Here is an 18,196-nt window from a genome sequence, read left to right on the forward strand (position 1 = left end):
CGGTTTTTCGAAAAGTATACCCTGGTGGACAAGTACCTGCAGTTAACTGATCAAAGTGAGCAATTTGGTCACGACTTATGAAGGTATCCATTTCATCTTCAGCATACGGTCGATTAAGAGGGGGCTTTCTGGTTGTTTCAACCGTTGGTAAGCAAGATGCTTTCTCAGCAAGGGCAATCTCGGACGGTATTGTGGGGACTGGATTCAATTGCCAATTCAATTTATTTCTACATTTCCCAAGGATCAAAAACTGCGGTTCAAAATGTTTGATGCACATCACATTGTTATTCGTTGGGTAAAAATTGGGGTCATTTACAAATCTAATCCATTGCCTTAATAACTCGGGTTTGTCGAATGGAAACGCAAACGCAGACAGCTTTTCGGGATTTGAGGCATAGCCAGATTTGCAACCATAAGCGGCACATTTATTTACCATTCTTACTATCTTCAAACAAACAAAAATATACCAGAATAGAGTTGTATCACGATTTCCTGTACTTCTTCCTAATCTTCAAATCTTCGTATCGTTATCTCCATGTATAATATCATACTACAGTACGGACAGACAAAGCAAAAAATGCAATTTTAAATTACGTAACAATCGCAAAACAATGCGAGACTATGTGTTAATAATGGGCATTATTTTAAACAATAGGCCTGTTAGCTCGGACCAGTCAAAACCGACTTATAGGGCCGTATCTTTAGTAGGCCATGCTTTGCCCCATGCCCCGTTTTGTCCTACCCTACTTTATACGAATGGAAAACTATTACACGCCCGCGCCTTTTATACTCGCTGGACGTCCACTCGTACGAAACTATTGTTTAAGTTAAATTAACTTTGTCCTGATATGTATAATGATAGGAAACGAAGCCAAAGAACACTATACAACAGCAAAGCCGATTCATCGTCATCGTCACGCATGTACACCCCTTGATTGGTAGTCCGTAACAACAAAGAACACCATATCATTAACTAAAGTTTGAAACCATATTGCTGCAGAAAATATACTCCAAAATTTTGTAAAAAATGGGAGTTACGCATTGCGCAGTGCCAGGTTGCAACTGGTCAATGAAATTAGCGAAGGCTAAAATCGCCGTCCGGCTCAAGCGTGACGGGACATTACGTCATAAAAGGACAAACACTAGTCGGCCTCCCTGTTGTATAGTGTTCTTTGACGAAACATCCTTTCTTTTCGTAAGAGCGTACGAAACAATGAAGCTTGATAGAGAATTAGTTACGTTAGTTACAAAACACATGTCGTGCCTGTATACGCAACGTTGTGGGCCTAAACAGCATTTGTTCCCGCCATGAATTATTAGTACAGTAGGGTGGAGGATGATGGGACACCGTTTCGTTTAGTTTTCTCTTTTCATTTGGTGGTAAACAAAGAACATTCAATGAATTATAGAACCGTATCTTCACGACTTCCACAGACCGTTGTCTATTGTTTAAAACACGATGAGGCTATTTGGATATTATGTGTTAAAGGTGTCCCATCTTCTCCCACTCTACTATACTATTAGTACAATTTCTTTGTTGTTTTTAATTAATTTGGTCCTCGCTACTGCATTAGAAGAGGTAAATAAAACTATGAGAAGAAAATTATCAACAAAACAACAGTCGTTAAAACACGCTATGGATAATAAATTAGGAAAAGCATCAATTAAAAAGCGTGATGGCTGTTTAACCCAAGATACGGTAAGCTCGCTGAACTACAGTTAACTAATTGCACAACATTTAGCTAATTCACATTTCTTATTCTTTCGAACAACAAAAACTACCAGCAGAAGCAACATGTCAAGTTATAACCAAAATATAGCATTAAATCCATCTTTCATTTTAAAGCCAATAACCTCACACCCATCCTTTATATTGAAAGCTTGGCCAATATTTGCCAAGTCGATTCCCTGTCTCGCGGGGTAAATTTATCTAATACAATGTAAAGCCTACGTAAGTAAATTTATCTAATACAATGTAAAGCCTACGTAGAGACGTAGAGTAAAACACCAAGTGCCTCCATATACAGACGTTCCTATGTATTACAGATGTTACCGAAGTATGGATCTAAAAAGCAGTTTTACCGGTCGTTTATAATACCTTTTTTTTTATAAAATGATAATGAACACTAACAGCAAAACACTAGTAAGTACACATAAACACACAAACACACACACATATGTATATACCTCCATCAGAGCTCCGCAATTTAATATAAACTAAAATCCAGAAAAGCTATATACATATATATATTTAAACTGTTTTTTTTGCCAAGCATACTATGAATCGAAAAACAACTCAAGAGTATTTACAGTAGTGAGGTTTCATCGTACCACAAGCATATAAAGACAGTATAGTCGGTTAAATTCCGGAAAGGCTCTATTGGGATAGGTTAAACGTCATCGTTTCCCGTGCCACAAAATAATACGCCTGGATTATAATATTGTAACTTATGCTTATTATATGCTGCTACCATTATAAATGTAGAGTAGGGTGGGGGAAGATGGGACACCTTTTCAATCTATTTTCTCTTCCAATTTGGTAGTAAACAAACATTCAACGTTTTTATATAAAACTTTATCCTCACGGCTCCCATAGACCGTTGTTAATTGTTTAAAACACGATCAGGATACTTAGTTATTATGTGTCAAAGGTGGCCCATCTTCCCCCACCCTACTCTATTAACAACCTGTATAGTAGGGATGCGGGTAAGATAGACCACCTTTAGCACATAATAATCAAATAACCTAATAGTATTTTTAACAAATAACAACGGTCTATGGGATCATGGGGATACGGTTTTATAATTCTTTGAATGTTCTTTGTTTACTACAAAATGGAACGAGAAAATAGAATGAAAGGTATCCCACCTTCCCCCACCCTAATATATAACGTATTAAAGTAAGACGGTTCAAGTTTTCATTCTCTTTTATAACATATGGTAGTAAATAAATAAAGAATAATTAAAAAATTCTGTAACCGTATCGCCACGACTCTAAAAGGTTGTTAATTGTTAAAAACACGATCAAGAAATATGGAACATTAAGTACCAAAAGTATCTTGACGAAGTTACTGTATATAAATAAAAGTGACTATACTGGAAATGCACTTATTCATTACAACTATTGAACTGACTCACTTACCTCTATTGTTGCACCACAAATTCAAATATAAAAAATGCCCCAACGAATATAAAAAAAAGATCTCTGTCATTTTTATATCTTATATAACAATTCTCAAAAAGAATAAAAACGGGCCTAACACAGAAAAAAAAATTGTTTAAATGTTTTTTTTTTGGCGTGTTGCGACAACCGTTCAGTCTACAACCGAAGAACTTAATGTTTCTTGCTGTCGACACCAGCATGCAAGGATCAAGATGCTTCCTTTTAGAAGTTCCAGAAAAAAAAAAACAGAAAAACGCAAGTGCTTTGTTTTATTTAGAAATTAGTAAGTTCTCTATATTAATTTATGTTTTACCATTTCTATTTTATTATTGCTGTGTTATGGAGTTGAATGCTATTGAATGCTATTGAATGCTATTGAATGCTATTGAATGCTATTGAATGCTATTGAATGCTATTGAATGCTATTGAATGCTATTGAATGCTATTGAATGCTATTGAATGCTATTGAATGCTATTGAATGCTATTGAATGCTATTGAATGCTATTGAATGCTATTGAATGCTATTGAATGCTATTGAATGCTATTGAATGCTATTGAATGCTATTGAATGCTATTGAATGCTATGTAATTTCATTTATTTTACATATTGAATATATGGGGACTTTCACACAATCAGTCAGTCAGTTCTCTATATAGAATTATATGTACCATATATATTTCATTATTGCTGTTTAATTTACATATTGGATGTAGGGATTTTGTGTGTAGTTTAGAACACATTTTAAAGTGTCACCAAGTACATATTCTCAATTATTCAACTGCATTAGGTTAGGGGACTTTAAACTCAAGTTTAATGAGTGAAAAAGATGGGACACCTTTTCATTCCATTTTCTCGTCCTATTTGGTAGTAAACAAAGAACAAATAAGTTTTATAAAACCATATGTCTACGACTTTCTCAGATCACTGTTAACTGCGAAAACGCGATCAGGATATTTAGAGATTATGTGCTAAAAGGTGTCCCGTCTTCCCTCACCCTTATATACAATTAGTTTTTTTTTATATGTATCTAAGGAGAAAATTAGTCGCTTTAAAAGCAGAGCGGAATATTATTTTGTTGCCGTTGCTGCCACTAGGCAAATGTTATATTATAAATAAATGACTTCAACCGGTAAAAGGCACTATTGAACAAACATTTCTTGTGCCACATGTTAAAACTTCATCAAGGTATGATATTAACAATGTCTATGGCTCACGAAATGTTGGTACAATAAAATTCTTTATCGAAATGTCCATTTATTTAAATTAATAAATATTTGTTTAAGTTACAGCGAAGATTCCAACCACGCCCAGGAGGCTGCTTCGCTTGTGGTCGTTGAGGTTTTTTTACCAGGACCTCTCGCCAGTAGCCCTAGTTATACCTGGGCCTTGATCTTAAGAGGAACAAGGCACGCTAGGCAGCGATCGACGCCACTTATCGATTTTCGAAACGCGTGGCGATTGCATACGATTGCGAAATTTCCATAAACACGCACAACATACACAACCAAGAACTGCAACCTGGACTGACCGTCTCATAAACTGAACTTACACCTCCCAACACACCATCGTTATACGTGGCTTACCGCGTTAAGAGGTGTACTGTGAGAAATTTGAAACGGGACACAAGAAATTGGACACGACACACACTTCTGTCCTAGCATTGGCTGATCCAATGAGTTAAAGATAGAAAAATATAAAAGGGGTGAGCTGTAGCACCTAATCATTTGCACCAGAATTCTTTGTATGTATAGGTTTGTGAAAATATGAAGTGTAGAACTGTGTATTCTGAGTCACCATGGTTGGAAAAGCTATATAGCTAGAGAGGCTCCCGAGGGTTAGGCCCGAGGGTTAACAATTAAGGGCGAAATACTTATTTTCTCTTAGATAGAGCCCCAAAAATTAGCTAGGCTCCCAAAGTCACTGCCACATCATTGGAGTAGAGGTTGCAGAGATTGAACGCGCATAACATCTGTACGAAATCGATTCCCATTCATTGGCATTTTTGTGAAAAAACGAAAACAAAACTGTAAAACAAAAACGGAGCTCCGCGCAACGTAAAAGTATGAGAAAGCGCAACGTAAAAACAAAATAAAACAAAAAGCGCACGTAAGTTTATCTAAAAGACAAAAAATCACGCAAAAATCAGTGGCGAACGCAAAAAAATCAAAATTGCCAATGATTGGAAATGAATACGAACATCATGTATACAAAATCTCCGACACCCCATGCAAGCCTCTTATCCGCCGCAATGACAACCCCATTTAAACTACCAAACATCAGGGTTCGACAATAGTAGTAGACGGTACATAGACTTGAGAATTTGTATTGGAAATATTACCCATATGAACTGAGACGTTTAGCCCCTAATATACAGTCCAGTAACACTTTCATTTATATTACACAAAAGCTTAAAGCAATCCGTGTTGAAATTCAGTCATATTTTTGTTAATAAAGATTTGAAATTTCCCCACCATGGATTTATCAGAATATTACAGTTCACTTCGTGTGTAGTGTAATTGTGTATCATTACATATAATAAACATCACAATCCCCCAACACCACCATACCCCATCCCATACAAGCATTCTCTATGGGCCAATATAGTAATATTAAATATTAAGAACCGTTTATTTCGCCGCCGCAAGCCGTCGCATCGCGTCGCAATAACTAATTTGTTTACGAAGTGGGGCAACTGCATAAGAACGGATTTGGGAGCTAACTATATCTTGCTTTACCGCAAGATTAGTCATGCCGAGTGACTTTCGGAATCACTTTATCCGCCGCCGCTGCGTCGCATATTCGCGCTTGTTGTCAATTCAAAATGGAATGACAACAGAACTGGCAACTGAAAAAATATTTATTTGGTTAATGTTTTTTAGGAGGGCCTAACAGGGGCCTGACATTTTTAGTTATTTTTGATCCCTACCCTAGTCGCAGGTTTGGCGCCTAATTGTTTTGCAGTTGGAACCCGCCAGCTTTCGCTGACCGGACTTTTAACCAACCGGCGTGTTGGAATATGGTTTTCGCAAACCAGGCACTGCTTGTTTGGCCTGAGTACAATGACACGTGTTGTGCCGACCGCGGGTGCAGTGTCCCAGTTCTGTCTAACTCAAACTTCCTAACAGCGATCCCTAGTTATAGCGATGTCACTTCTACCTATCTGATGCCGACTGTCCGGCCTTGCTGATAAGTGACACCAGGAGTATGGGTTAAAGTTGGAGAAATCTGACCTGCGCGCACCGTTCTTATGCAGGTTGTTTACACACACATACACAAACATGGAGAAATAAAACCCAAGATTCCCAACCACGTTACATTACTAACGTGTACAAAGGTGGACTTCAATTATTCTTTTGATCTCCGTATACTTCCCCACATCACACACAGTGTACCACAAACATTCAATTTTAAACAAGCATTCAATAAAAGGGACTTTTTATGCTACAGCTCACGTAAGTTAGTATTTACATCGACTAAGTATTTACATCGACTAAGAATAAATCTTAGTCTGAATATGCTATGGCTCCATCTTCGTTCTTGAGCTTTTCGTTCCGTAGTTTCTGTAGAAATACATAAAACTTTATACTGATATGTATGTATACCCAGGACCAAGCACACATTTTGCTGTAACAGTTCTTTTATTATAATATCGTAAACGTAAGTTTAACGCTACAATAAATTTAGGAAGTGCTAAAACACCAAAAACGTCATTTACTTTTAAATCGTTTAAAATTCTGTTTAAGTAACTTGTAAATTGACTTTTCATACCATCTCGTGTTTTTTTCGTCTAGCAATTCTTTGTTTCGCGTAATAATCGTAATCATTATTTGCTCATAGGACGCGTTGGTTCTGTGAAGCATTTCTAGATGATCCTGCTTCGGACATAACTCTGTAATGGTGAAACAACGTTAACATATTGTATTCATTACATGGAAAGAATAACATAATGTTACTGCAAGGGCGAGGTATTTTGGGTAGCTGGGACACTTTATTTTATTTTCTCGTCCAATTTGGAAGACAAAAATAACATTTAAAGATTTATAAAATCGTGTCCTCACGACTCCCATACACCATTAAGATCAGGATATTTGGATGTAATTTGCTAAAATTATCCCTTTCACCACCCTACTGTAGGTATTGACATAGAGTATACGGGTGTCGATATATTTGCACTTACCGGTTATGCAGGTCAACTGTGCGGTAACGAACTTGTAAATATGTCGTTTCGGAGTTAATATATCATGCTCCTTGTATGTTGGATTGCTGTAATAACAATATTGTTTAAGAGCATTGATATCAGAACATAATTTACAAAAAAATCGTTTTAAGGTAAAAACTATATAAATTCTTACACGATTTTGCTTTGATTTTGACTGGCGTCAACTATATTATAACAAACTGAAGCCAATATGAACTACGGGTAATTATGCGCTTAACTTACAAGCAGCGTCAAAGTAGGAACAATCTGTTATATAATAAAGATACAAACTTACTTTTATGTCCAACGCTACATGGCCGGCTGTCACTCAAAGCATCTTCATTCATGAGCGAGATAATATTGATGTGATTTGAACAGAAGACTTTGGTATTTTTACTTCAATGTAGATTCAAATAATTTAAACTTTTAAAGAATATAAACTAACCAGCTCTAAATCAAACGTTAACATTAATATATACAACAATTAAATATTAATACAGTACAACAAATAACATATTCTGCTCATAAATTGCATATTCAATGCTAAAACAAGCTCTTAACAGAACCTAGCTGCCCTCACTTAACTACATTATAACTTCAGACTTCCACCACCGTGTTCCGTAACGATGGCAAACCAAAAGAACAAACCGCTTCCCAAACTCACATTCGCAAAGATGAAAACGTGTTGAACACATGGAATACTGGAAGCTGATTGGTTAATTGGTAGGAGCACCAGCGCAAAATTGCGACGCAGCAACGCAAATTTAATTTCGTGCAAATTCCAGCGCCCAGTGTTGCTCCTTTAAAACTCCAATGCGCGAATTTAGTGGTTAGGATTTGATTAATAATAACTTAACATCCGGTAACACTGAAATCTATTTTTAGTAACAGCGGATTGTGAAGGTTACACCAATAATTATTTTTGCCGAAATTCCTGTGACTTGATGTGAACACATGGCAAACATTTATGTCACAGCAATTACACGGATTGATTATTTGCCTACAGACCTTGCGAAACATAAGTTATACAAAAACTATAAAAATAAAGATTTGTTTAAATTAAGTTAGTTTAAAAGTGGTTATGACCCTTATGTTAATACATATAGTAGGGCGGGGTAAGATGGGACACCTCTTCATTCTATTTGCTCGTCCCATTTTGTACTATAAACGAAGAATATTCAAAGAATTATAAAACCGTATCCTCACGGCTCCCACAGACCAATACCACTTTTTAAAACACGGTCAGGATATTTGGATATTTTGTACTAAAGTTGTCCCGTCTTCAACCATCATATTATATCTCATTTTACTTTAATGTATCATTATTCGTTTTTTACGTATCTACAAATAATAGAATACAGTGGCACCTGTACAGACAACATACTTTTTTGATAACATATATACCTTTATACGCGCATGTAGGGTGGGGGAAGATGGGACACTTTTTCGTTTAGTTTTCTCTTTCCATTTGGTAGTAAACAAAGAACATTCAATGAATTATAAAACCGTATCCTCACGACTTCCACAGACCGTTGTTAATTGTTTAAAACACGATCAGGCTATTTGGATATTATGTTTTAAAGGTGTCCCATCTTCCCCCACCCTACTATTTAACACTTAATATGCCAATTGTGGCCTAAATCCTCATTTTCGTGCTTTGCTGTAGGACCACACCATACGAAATAGAATCAAATTTACCTTTATAAAGATAAGCTGTCATAACTCTTTCTGATCATTCGTATGTTGGTTAACGAGATACCGTCAGCACCTAAACTCCATATTTTCTAATTGTGTTTTACGAGTTAACAGCTCTTTTTCAAGAGTTGTAAGAATAAAGTTAGACGATTTTGTAAATATTATTTACTTTCTACCAAATAGGTCGAAAATAGAAAATGAAAACTTCTTTCCCCAACCTACTACACCAGTTCTACCTCCGCTACATTAAATTGTTACAGAAACTCATTTCATATTTCTGCTACGTATTCGAAAACATGTGAATTCCATGGCCTATCTATTAATCCCAAAACCTACCCTACAACTTACTACAAACTGAATTTTCAACGCAATCAATTTAGTTTCCATTTTATTACCGATAAACCGCATAAACACAATATTTTCATCAATTAGTTTCTTCTTTTTTCTTCTTTGGATTTTTTTTCTCTTCTTTTTTCTTCTGAAATTTCTTTTTTGGTTTCGGAGATTTTACTTTTCTTTTAGGAGGGGTGTCTTTATTTTCTTGTTTATTTTTGATAAACCTCGTAACCCCTCGTTTCATGGCAAGCAAACCAGGTACAGGTTTGACAAGAGCTCCAGGCTTCTGTTTTCGTTTTTGATATTTCTTAACTTGCTGCATACTCAGCTTTTTACCTGAAAAAAAATGATTTGGTTACTAATGTATGTAACATATTTATCCTGTTATGGCAGGGCATTGACAGCCATTATAACTTGGGTGTTCTGAACCATATATTATGGTTCGAGCTACTACCATTATGACCACTGGGTCGGATCCATTGCTGTTAAAGTGTCTTGCCCAAGCAGACATACCCATATTACAAGTTATCAAGTATATTACTTAGTGGGTAATTATTTTGGGGACATTTTTTTCGTTATTTTTAGTCCTGCCCAAGGACAACAACAGCAGCAAAAATCCTCTAACCCATAAACTATTGGTTAGCAAGCGCTAACCACATTAACTGTACCGCCAACAATGATGCTATGTCATATTTAGCAATGCCAACAATGACATCATCAAACCTTGTTTCTTTTTATTTGTCTTTGCTTTCTTAACAGGTGTGGGATTGTCGTCCGATTCTTTTGGACGTTTTTTCGAAGTTTTGTCTTCGGTATCTTGATCAGTGGAAGTGCTTGGATCAGCAGCATCTGAAGCAGATTGTAACAAAATAAATGCTGGAATAAATCAATGTAATTTATTTATCTTAAAATATAAAAAAATGAATAATGATTTCTGCATGCAAACAATTAAAAAACACCAAAAAAGTCTTCATTCAAATAAAAAAAACTTGTTATTCTCCATTCAAACATAACCTCTTACATAATGTGTTCAGTTACGTATTGTACATTTTTAACTAGTTACATAATGTATAAGACTATACATTCTGCATGTAATCAATTTAAATGTACAAAAAGATTGCTAAGCTTAATTCTTACCGTCAGTTACTGTTTCTTTAACTTCTTGTTTTTCTTTCACGTCATCAGAACTCGGTATCTTGTTTGAAAACTTCTTAAATTTCGCAACAAAAAACCCGTCCATGTTATGTGAGTGAGGGTAGAAGCGACGAGTTTGTTTCAAACTTGGGTGGAATCGATATTGGCGATATCTAGGTAGAGGTGCAGGGGATTGTTAGCATATTGGGCATTACAAAACATATACCACCATTGGATGATAACGTAACCTATTTATCTTTGTATGGTTGGGCAACAACACAAAACACCTGTGTTATGTTGACTGTCGTTGCCCAACACAAGGATAAATAAGTTGTATTAATTAATTTATATAACGAAAAACAACAGACTCACTTGCAAAATCCTTCCACTCCGAACTCAAGGCCAGTTTGAACCAACTTAACATTACGTTTCTTCAAGGCGTAATTTACAACTTCCTCGTTTTCTTCAACCTACATGAAACATATAAAACTTAATATTATTCCTAATTATACAGCCCTATTTGAAGTAATGCACCAGCTCTATGGGTGTATAGAAAAAAAAACTTGAGTTATGTGTATCATATGTATTTGAATTGTTCCAATTTAAAATACTAAACCATCATCAGTATTGTTTTTATTTATTTGAAAATGATATTTTAGTTTTAAAATGAGAAAACACACCAAGACTGAACTACAATGTAATCATAAGCGATGGGCACCCAACCTGGGGTGGCAGGATAGGCGTGCGTTCCCAGAAATTTCTGGCACCCCATTAATTACTAAACGTTACGACCAACAAAATAGTTTTGTTTCAAAAAAATGTGCATGTAGATATCCCTGCTTTGTATGTTTGGCCCCTATGAGTGTAATACATCTTTTATAATAATAATAAACTTACCATGACAGAACATGTACAGTAAACAATATATCCACCATTCTGTGCTTGAGCATTACATGAATCTATAGCAGCCAATATCAACTCTTTCTGTAGGACAAATATCAATGGTTATTACATATTGTAAATTACAACAAAAAACTTAACTATCGATGCTAAACTAATACAAAACTTCTATAATCTATTTCTGTAGTAAATTGTTTAATATATCAAATTACAAACAACCTAAAAAAACATTTTATTATTACTTAACTTCAACTACTTAACTAAATAAATTATTATAAAGGGACAATTAACATAGCGTATTAGAGTTCATACAGAATTCATCATTGTGCTAAACCAATTTACCTGATTTGTTTGCTATGTTATTTTAACAATATAATTTATACATATATTCTAAATAGCATGAAAGTTTTAACAATACAATTTATAAAATATTACAATATACTTTAATATGCAAGAATGATAGTTTTACCTGTAAATGAGAACACTTTGTGATGTCAGAATCATCTTTGCTTGTTTTAACAGAGGGATCTTTTGATATAACACCTGTACCACTGCATGGGGCATCCAGTAATACTCGCGAAAAGTTGCCCATTATCTGGATAAGGGGTGTTAATGTATCACTAAGTATGTAACGCACATAACATAAGGGTAATATCATATTGGCCACTTAACCAGTTTTTATACACTCAATAATAGTTTATATACACTCCAAACGCACATAAAGGTAATATCCTATTAGCCACTTATAACAGAGATTCTGTTCTATAAAGGTTATGTCTTCATAGAGCACAGGCACACCTAAGACCTGGGATGTAGGGCGGTTTAATACTTCAGCACCCAGAGTGCTACCGTATAAACCCTACTGAGGCCGTTTATAAACACTCAATAATAGAGTTTTTTTCTATAAAACACACTATCCTATCCTATGTGTATGAAAGGTACTCACTGTAGGAAAGGATCTTGCATCATAGTTTGATATAACAGAGTTACTGACACCCATCCTATGCATGTTGCCCACCACTGCTTTTAACCGGGCTTTGTTGATGTCATTCACGAAGATAAAACCAGAATTCTTCATTAATTGAGCTGAATAACAAGCATTGTTGTTTTATGAGTGGAGTTATAACCTAAGTGTCTTCTTAAATACACAAATCTCATATAGTATATATACATACAGAAAACACAATAATCTTTATTTAAGTTTGAACAACAACTTATTTTTTGTCGTATGACACACAAACCCACAATTGTTTAGGTGTCAAATCTCGTAAACTCTAAGCTAGCGGCAGATGCCCCAACATTTTGCTAGGAGGCCGGGCTCTTAAGCCCTGAACCAATATATCATTTAAATGTCATGTTTTTTTAACTTGTGGATGATTGTTTTTTAGGATTTTTGTCCTTATATTTGCGGACAATCTAGACGACCCATTAGTCATTACTAGGTTGGAGGCTTGGAGTTGAAGAATTTGAAACTAAACGTCTTGCCCAAGAACACATACACCAACAGTAGTAGCAGCTACGGGCTTTGAACCCATATACCATGAGTCCATGACGTATACCTCACCTATGTATGTAGTTTTCCCTCCAGGTGCAGCACACATATCCAACACGCGTTCTCCTGGTTGTGGGGCAAGTGCCATCACAGGGACAAAACTTGAAGCACCTTGTATCATGTAATGTCCTGCAAGGTACTCTGGTGTTGCACCTGTGGATAAGAGAGTATAATGTTTGCAGTTGCGTGGTAATTAATGTTACCAACTTTTTAGACAGGAGTGACATTATGTGTTTCAGAATCAAGTTATAAACATAAAACAGCTTTTACCCTGTTGTTGGGTCCATACAAATAAGCAGACTGTATTGTATATGCTACACTGATCAAAAAGTTTGAGAATTATGGGTGTAACTGTGTTTTAACAATATCACCCCAGATGTCACTGCAGATTTCACTAGAAAATTACTATAAATGTAATTGTATTTTGACTAAAAACATCGCCTATGTTGATTTTATTTAAATACCAATAGGAACAGGAGATTCATAAACCACAAGTCCAACTTTCGTCCATTTTGCCAACGGGTCAAGATTTACTCCTCGAGAAATTAACGCCTGCGTAAACAATATATGTCAATTAAAACAAAGATGAGATGTGGTTGGTCCTGATGGGGGTGAGGTCGTACACCTTAGCCTGGCAGAAGTCCGTGATTTAGGCCAGATTTTGCATATTATCTATATTGTCACATTAATGAATGTATTTGGAAAATAGACCTTGTGATGTCATAATGCCTCAGAATCTCACCCAGATGTCAACAATAAGTTCAGTTAAGTGGAATTGATTCATCATCGAACATTTGACAAAATTTGAAACCAACATATTGTTGCATATAATCACATGGTTTAATCTTTCATTTGTGGGGTTTTCACAGTTTGAATCAATACCCCAGGTATTTACCCCACTGAGGCAGTTCATAGACCCTTAATAATATTGATTCTATTCTAGAACAGTGACGCCTTTTGTGAGGCACATATCAAACTTGGGATGTACCATGTACGTCCAATACCCAAATAGTTCATGCACTTTAAACTTGAAAAAAACTGTAAGATATTTTAAATTAAATAGTTCACCCAACGCTTACTTGCGCTAAATCCCTTCTTTTAGTTTTCAAAGTATTTGTCCGAATAGTGATTGGTCGATTTACTTCATTTGCTTCTAAGAATGCGATCAACTGGAACAGAGTTTAAAATTGGTAGATAAGTTAATTTTGGGGAAATATTATATTTTTTAAATTGTGGTTTAAAACCAGCGTGTTATAACTATGTTAACTCATATTAGTATAACTGGCAAATTGTGACAATGCTTAAAAAGTTTTTTATGTTTATAATGTCATATAATATAATGCTGTATAATGAACATACAACTACCAAATGAGTTACTTTAACTTATATGAAGACAACTTGAATAAGTAACTGAGTGAAAATTGTTTAACTATATACAGTTTACTCAGTAGTTTACTCAGTAAGAGGCAACGTAACAACTGTTAATGCCCGCCCGTGTGAGGATAAATAAGTTACATTCATTATTTTTTTGTTCTTTAATAAGATGATAATCACACGGCTACCTCAGTGAGTGGAAACATGTCCATGAACTTTGAAAGCAAGAAATCATTGTAACTGTAGTATGTACACAGGTCCTTGCGTAATACGTTTACGTAATCCTTGCGTGTTCTGTGGAAAGCGAACTTGGTGAAGGGTTGCTTATGTTAAGGCTTCACAAACTGGGAGTCACAATTTTTATCGAAATTAATTACTTTAAAAGAGCAAAACATGGTTTAAATTTTTTAGGTAATTAAAAGGGTTGTGAGAAAAAAGTTTGGGTGGTTTTGGTTTATATTTTTGATTGTGGGAACTTCAGTGACTTTTCCGTGGTTGCCACTCCCATGTCCACAGTCGAGCTTATGGAGTTATTGCAGTGTGTGGATAAGCACTAGAAGGCATGACTTTTGGCTGGTTTGGTTATTTATATCCTCTTGGGTTTGAACTTGACCGACTTATCCATGGTTGCCACTACCATGCCCACAGTTGAGTTGCTAAAGCTATTGCAGTGTGTGGATAAGCAGGCATGAGTACATGACTGTTAGGTTTTATAAAACACAACCACAGTTTAAAACTCAATCACTAACCTTTCTGGATCTCTTTTATTCCCGAAATCTGAAAGAACGGCAACAACGTCTTTAATTCTTTGATGGATGTGATCTAGACCAGGGGGTTGGGTGCGTGGGGTGGGGGGTTAAGGAACATAGGGGTTGTGGAACTTGGAGAAGCAAATAAGTGTTTAAAATGATGGGAATTATTTTAGTATTTACAGTCACTACATTAAGCTAAATAAACTAACTAACTTGCTGCATTGCTGTCACATTTTTATTTAATTTTTAGTAAAGACATCGGGTTTTAGTTGTCAAACATAGGGAACCTCAATGATTAATGTGACGAATGCAGTATACACACTCTATTCATTTACATAGATACCCAATAGTAAAAACATTTCATCACTTTATAATATATATAGAAACACAGTTTTAAATAAAAGGGTATTTTCTTTCTCAATCTCCTGTCCACTTGGAAGAACAAAAGTCTCAGTTTCAGCAATGTTCGTTTGAATGTTGTTTTCCTTTACGGCTCTGTGGGAATAAATAATCTAAATGAGAGAAATTCTACATACCAGTTTGTTTAAAGTAGGTTAGAGTTGCTAATTTAATTTGCTTTAACAAATGGGCATACCTATTAAAAACAATAAAAAAACATAGCTTTTATCAAACAGGTAAGCTGTAATAAAAGAACCGAGACTCTTAGTATAAAGCTTGGCATTCTACTCAACATGGGTTGCTACTAAAGTAAAACTTGCCATGGGACCTGAGATTTTGGGCAGAGTTGTCGTTACAATCCCCTAAACAATTGTGTTATACAAAATTGGGTAACTATACATTTATTCCACAGAAACCAACTTTGAAAGTTGAGATCTTTTCTGTAGAACTTGTTTGGTTTTTCTCTCAATAGGGAGTTCCCCATCTTCCCCCTCATCATCGCTTGAATCATCCTCGTGATCTTCTCCTCTCATCTCACCAATCACGCGATCACGAATCTCAGCCTCCACGTGATCATCATCATCATCAAGATCAAATTCATCATCGGGCTGGAAAATCACATAAGTAATTAACTAATTAAGTTACAAACAAAACACTGACATATCTTTTTCTGCATATATTAACACCACAAGGCCCACAATTGTCTGTATCTTTTCGGTAAACCATATAACTGATAGCAACAACTAAAGAGTCTGGATGGTTTATACCAGTAGCACAGCAGCATAGATAGGCAGTCTTAAAATTCCAATAGAACAATTTTGGAAGAAACAAAGCTACAATTGCTACAATACCAATATAATTTTAAAGTAAATTACACAACACACCATATCGTCACTATCATCATCTGATAGAAGTTGTAAAGTTTCCTCTTCTTTTATTTCATCTTCTTCTTCAATCTTATCTGCTTCTGTAACAGATACCCACCTTCAAAAGTTTCCAGGATACTATTTGCAAAAGTTAGGCCAAAAATCATTAAAACCCTGGGTGTTGGGAACTTGGGGTAATGCCAAAACTGTGAACTTGTCGCATAGCGTGCCTCGCTGTAGGACCTCACTCATGTAGAAAACAATATGCATATATAGAATGTTTGATAATGTGCTTACTTTCGCCAAAATCTTAGGTGGTATTCCACAATGTCTAAGCACACTCGCATAAAATTAAATAACATGATTATGATAATTAATTTAAACCAACCTTTCTTTTCAGCTTTAGCTTCAACCAACGAGGTGAGAAGTTGTTTCTTCAAATCCCGTTTCTTGGCACGAACTTTCGCACGACTGGAAATTTTCTTGTTTGGCTCTTGCTCCTCTGTGATGTCATAATTAGACAAAAATGGTAAGAACTCTGTACGTTACTATTGTTGTCATCTGACATCACAATTGTCACTATTATACCACAGATGCCATTGTTACTATTCTTTGAGAATTTATTGTACAACAGTGTTGCAATCATTTTAAGTTAGAAGTTTTATAACTGGGTGCAGATTTGAAACCAAATCTAAAACACAAACCAACCTTTCCACTTCTTTGGCATCGCTAGATCTTTCTGTCGGCGAGATTTTGGTCCTGGGCCACGAACGACACGATCTGGATCACGCTGGTTACGTCCCATCTTTATTTATCTTCACTCTGTGAAAATAAGTTTATATTAACATAAGTTTTATAGCAAACTCAGCGGTGTTGGTTTTATAAAATTCCAGAATTGCAAAATAATTTTATTTTTTAAAGAATACTTCCTAGAAAACATTGCAAATGAAAAATTTATGGGTTAATAATGCAAGTCTGCAACCCCTGAAAAGGGGGGTGGAAGCTTGATATCCTGCACATATGGAAACATTTTATATTGTAACTTTGCAACTCATATTATATAGCATCAACTTAACTTACACTGTAATATTTATCCCTCAGTTGTTCGTAAACACTTTTTCTTTCTGCCCTCAAATACGGAAACTTCTTTCTATATTCCTCCCAATCTTCTTCCTTTGTTAGATCAAGACGAACGTTTCGATCCCCGTTTCGACTGCAGGAAAATAGAAATAAAACAGTTTCAGTGTAAACAGCGGCTCCTAGTAGACCAAATCAGATCTCTTCAGATCTCTTAAAAAATACTTTTTAAACAGTCAGTTTGAAAAAAATAAACATTAAATTTTTTAAAACAGTCAATTTAAAAAAAAATGTTATTTTTAGCAAGCGTGTGGAATATTTGCAGACTATATGGAGATTACGACTAAACTTTATGATTTCCCCAAAACCAATAAAAGCCAGACCACTTACATGTTCTCTACCACAAAGTATCCGATAAACAGTGCAATGGTCCCGGCAACTGCAAGGGCGTCGTAATTTGTTAAAAATCTTCGAGAACGAATTCGCTGCGGACTTTGCAAGCGACGTTTTAAAACTTTCTCACGAAGTTTGGCGCTCTCGTGTGGCAGAATTGATGTGTCAATAATTTCAGATTTGGAAACACTTTTTCCCATTACCTGTTGGTAACACTGGCAACATAAGGTTGTGTGCAATAAATACAAACCTATATAGCTAGAAGAACTCTATTTTAAATTATGTTTACTCATTAGGAGTATACGAGTGTTGTATAATATATACATTTTATGTGCTAGTGAAGAATTCTACCCCCA

At 35.5% G+C, this 18,196-nt stretch overlaps 1 protein-coding gene and 1 long non-coding RNA gene across 2 annotated transcripts; both read right to left on the reverse strand.

Moving 5' to 3' along the window:
* Nucleotides 1–6,388: 6,388 nt before the first annotated feature.
* On the reverse strand, nucleotides 6,389–7,808 carry LOC104265545. The gene is made up of 4 exons (XR_717196.3): nucleotides 7,658–7,808; nucleotides 7,342–7,427; nucleotides 6,933–7,053; nucleotides 6,389–6,724 (listed from the first exon to the last, which is right to left on the reverse strand). It is a non-coding gene; the product is annotated as an uncharacterized LOC104265545 (long non-coding RNA).
* A 1,620-nt stretch (nucleotides 7,809–9,428) lies between these two features.
* Nucleotides 9,429–18,114, reverse strand: LOC100184370 (probable 28S rRNA (cytosine-C(5))-methyltransferase). Its single transcript, XM_002123630.4, has 19 exons — nucleotides 17,838–18,114; nucleotides 17,451–17,583; nucleotides 17,079–17,192; nucleotides 16,759–16,872; nucleotides 16,389–16,471; nucleotides 15,925–16,112; nucleotides 15,515–15,600; nucleotides 15,103–15,196; nucleotides 14,542–14,647; nucleotides 14,059–14,148; nucleotides 13,444–13,531; nucleotides 12,992–13,132; nucleotides 12,374–12,513; nucleotides 11,897–12,022; nucleotides 11,425–11,511; nucleotides 10,900–10,997; nucleotides 10,531–10,700; nucleotides 10,117–10,242; nucleotides 9,429–9,729 (listed from the first exon to the last, which is right to left on the reverse strand). The coding sequence occupies exons 3-19, from the start codon at nucleotides 17,173–17,175 to the stop codon at nucleotides 9,482–9,484; spliced, it is 2,082 nt and encodes a 693-aa protein (XP_002123666.1). The 5' UTR covers nucleotides 17,176–17,192; nucleotides 17,451–17,583; nucleotides 17,838–18,114; the 3' UTR covers nucleotides 9,429–9,481.
* Nucleotides 18,115–18,196: the final 82 nt, after the last annotated feature.

Source organism: Ciona intestinalis, chromosome 3 (genome assembly GCF_000224145.3).
Source record: "Ciona intestinalis chromosome 3, KH, whole genome shotgun sequence".
In the NCBI taxonomy this organism is placed as follows: domain Eukaryota; kingdom Metazoa; phylum Chordata; class Ascidiacea; order Phlebobranchia; family Cionidae; genus Ciona; species Ciona intestinalis.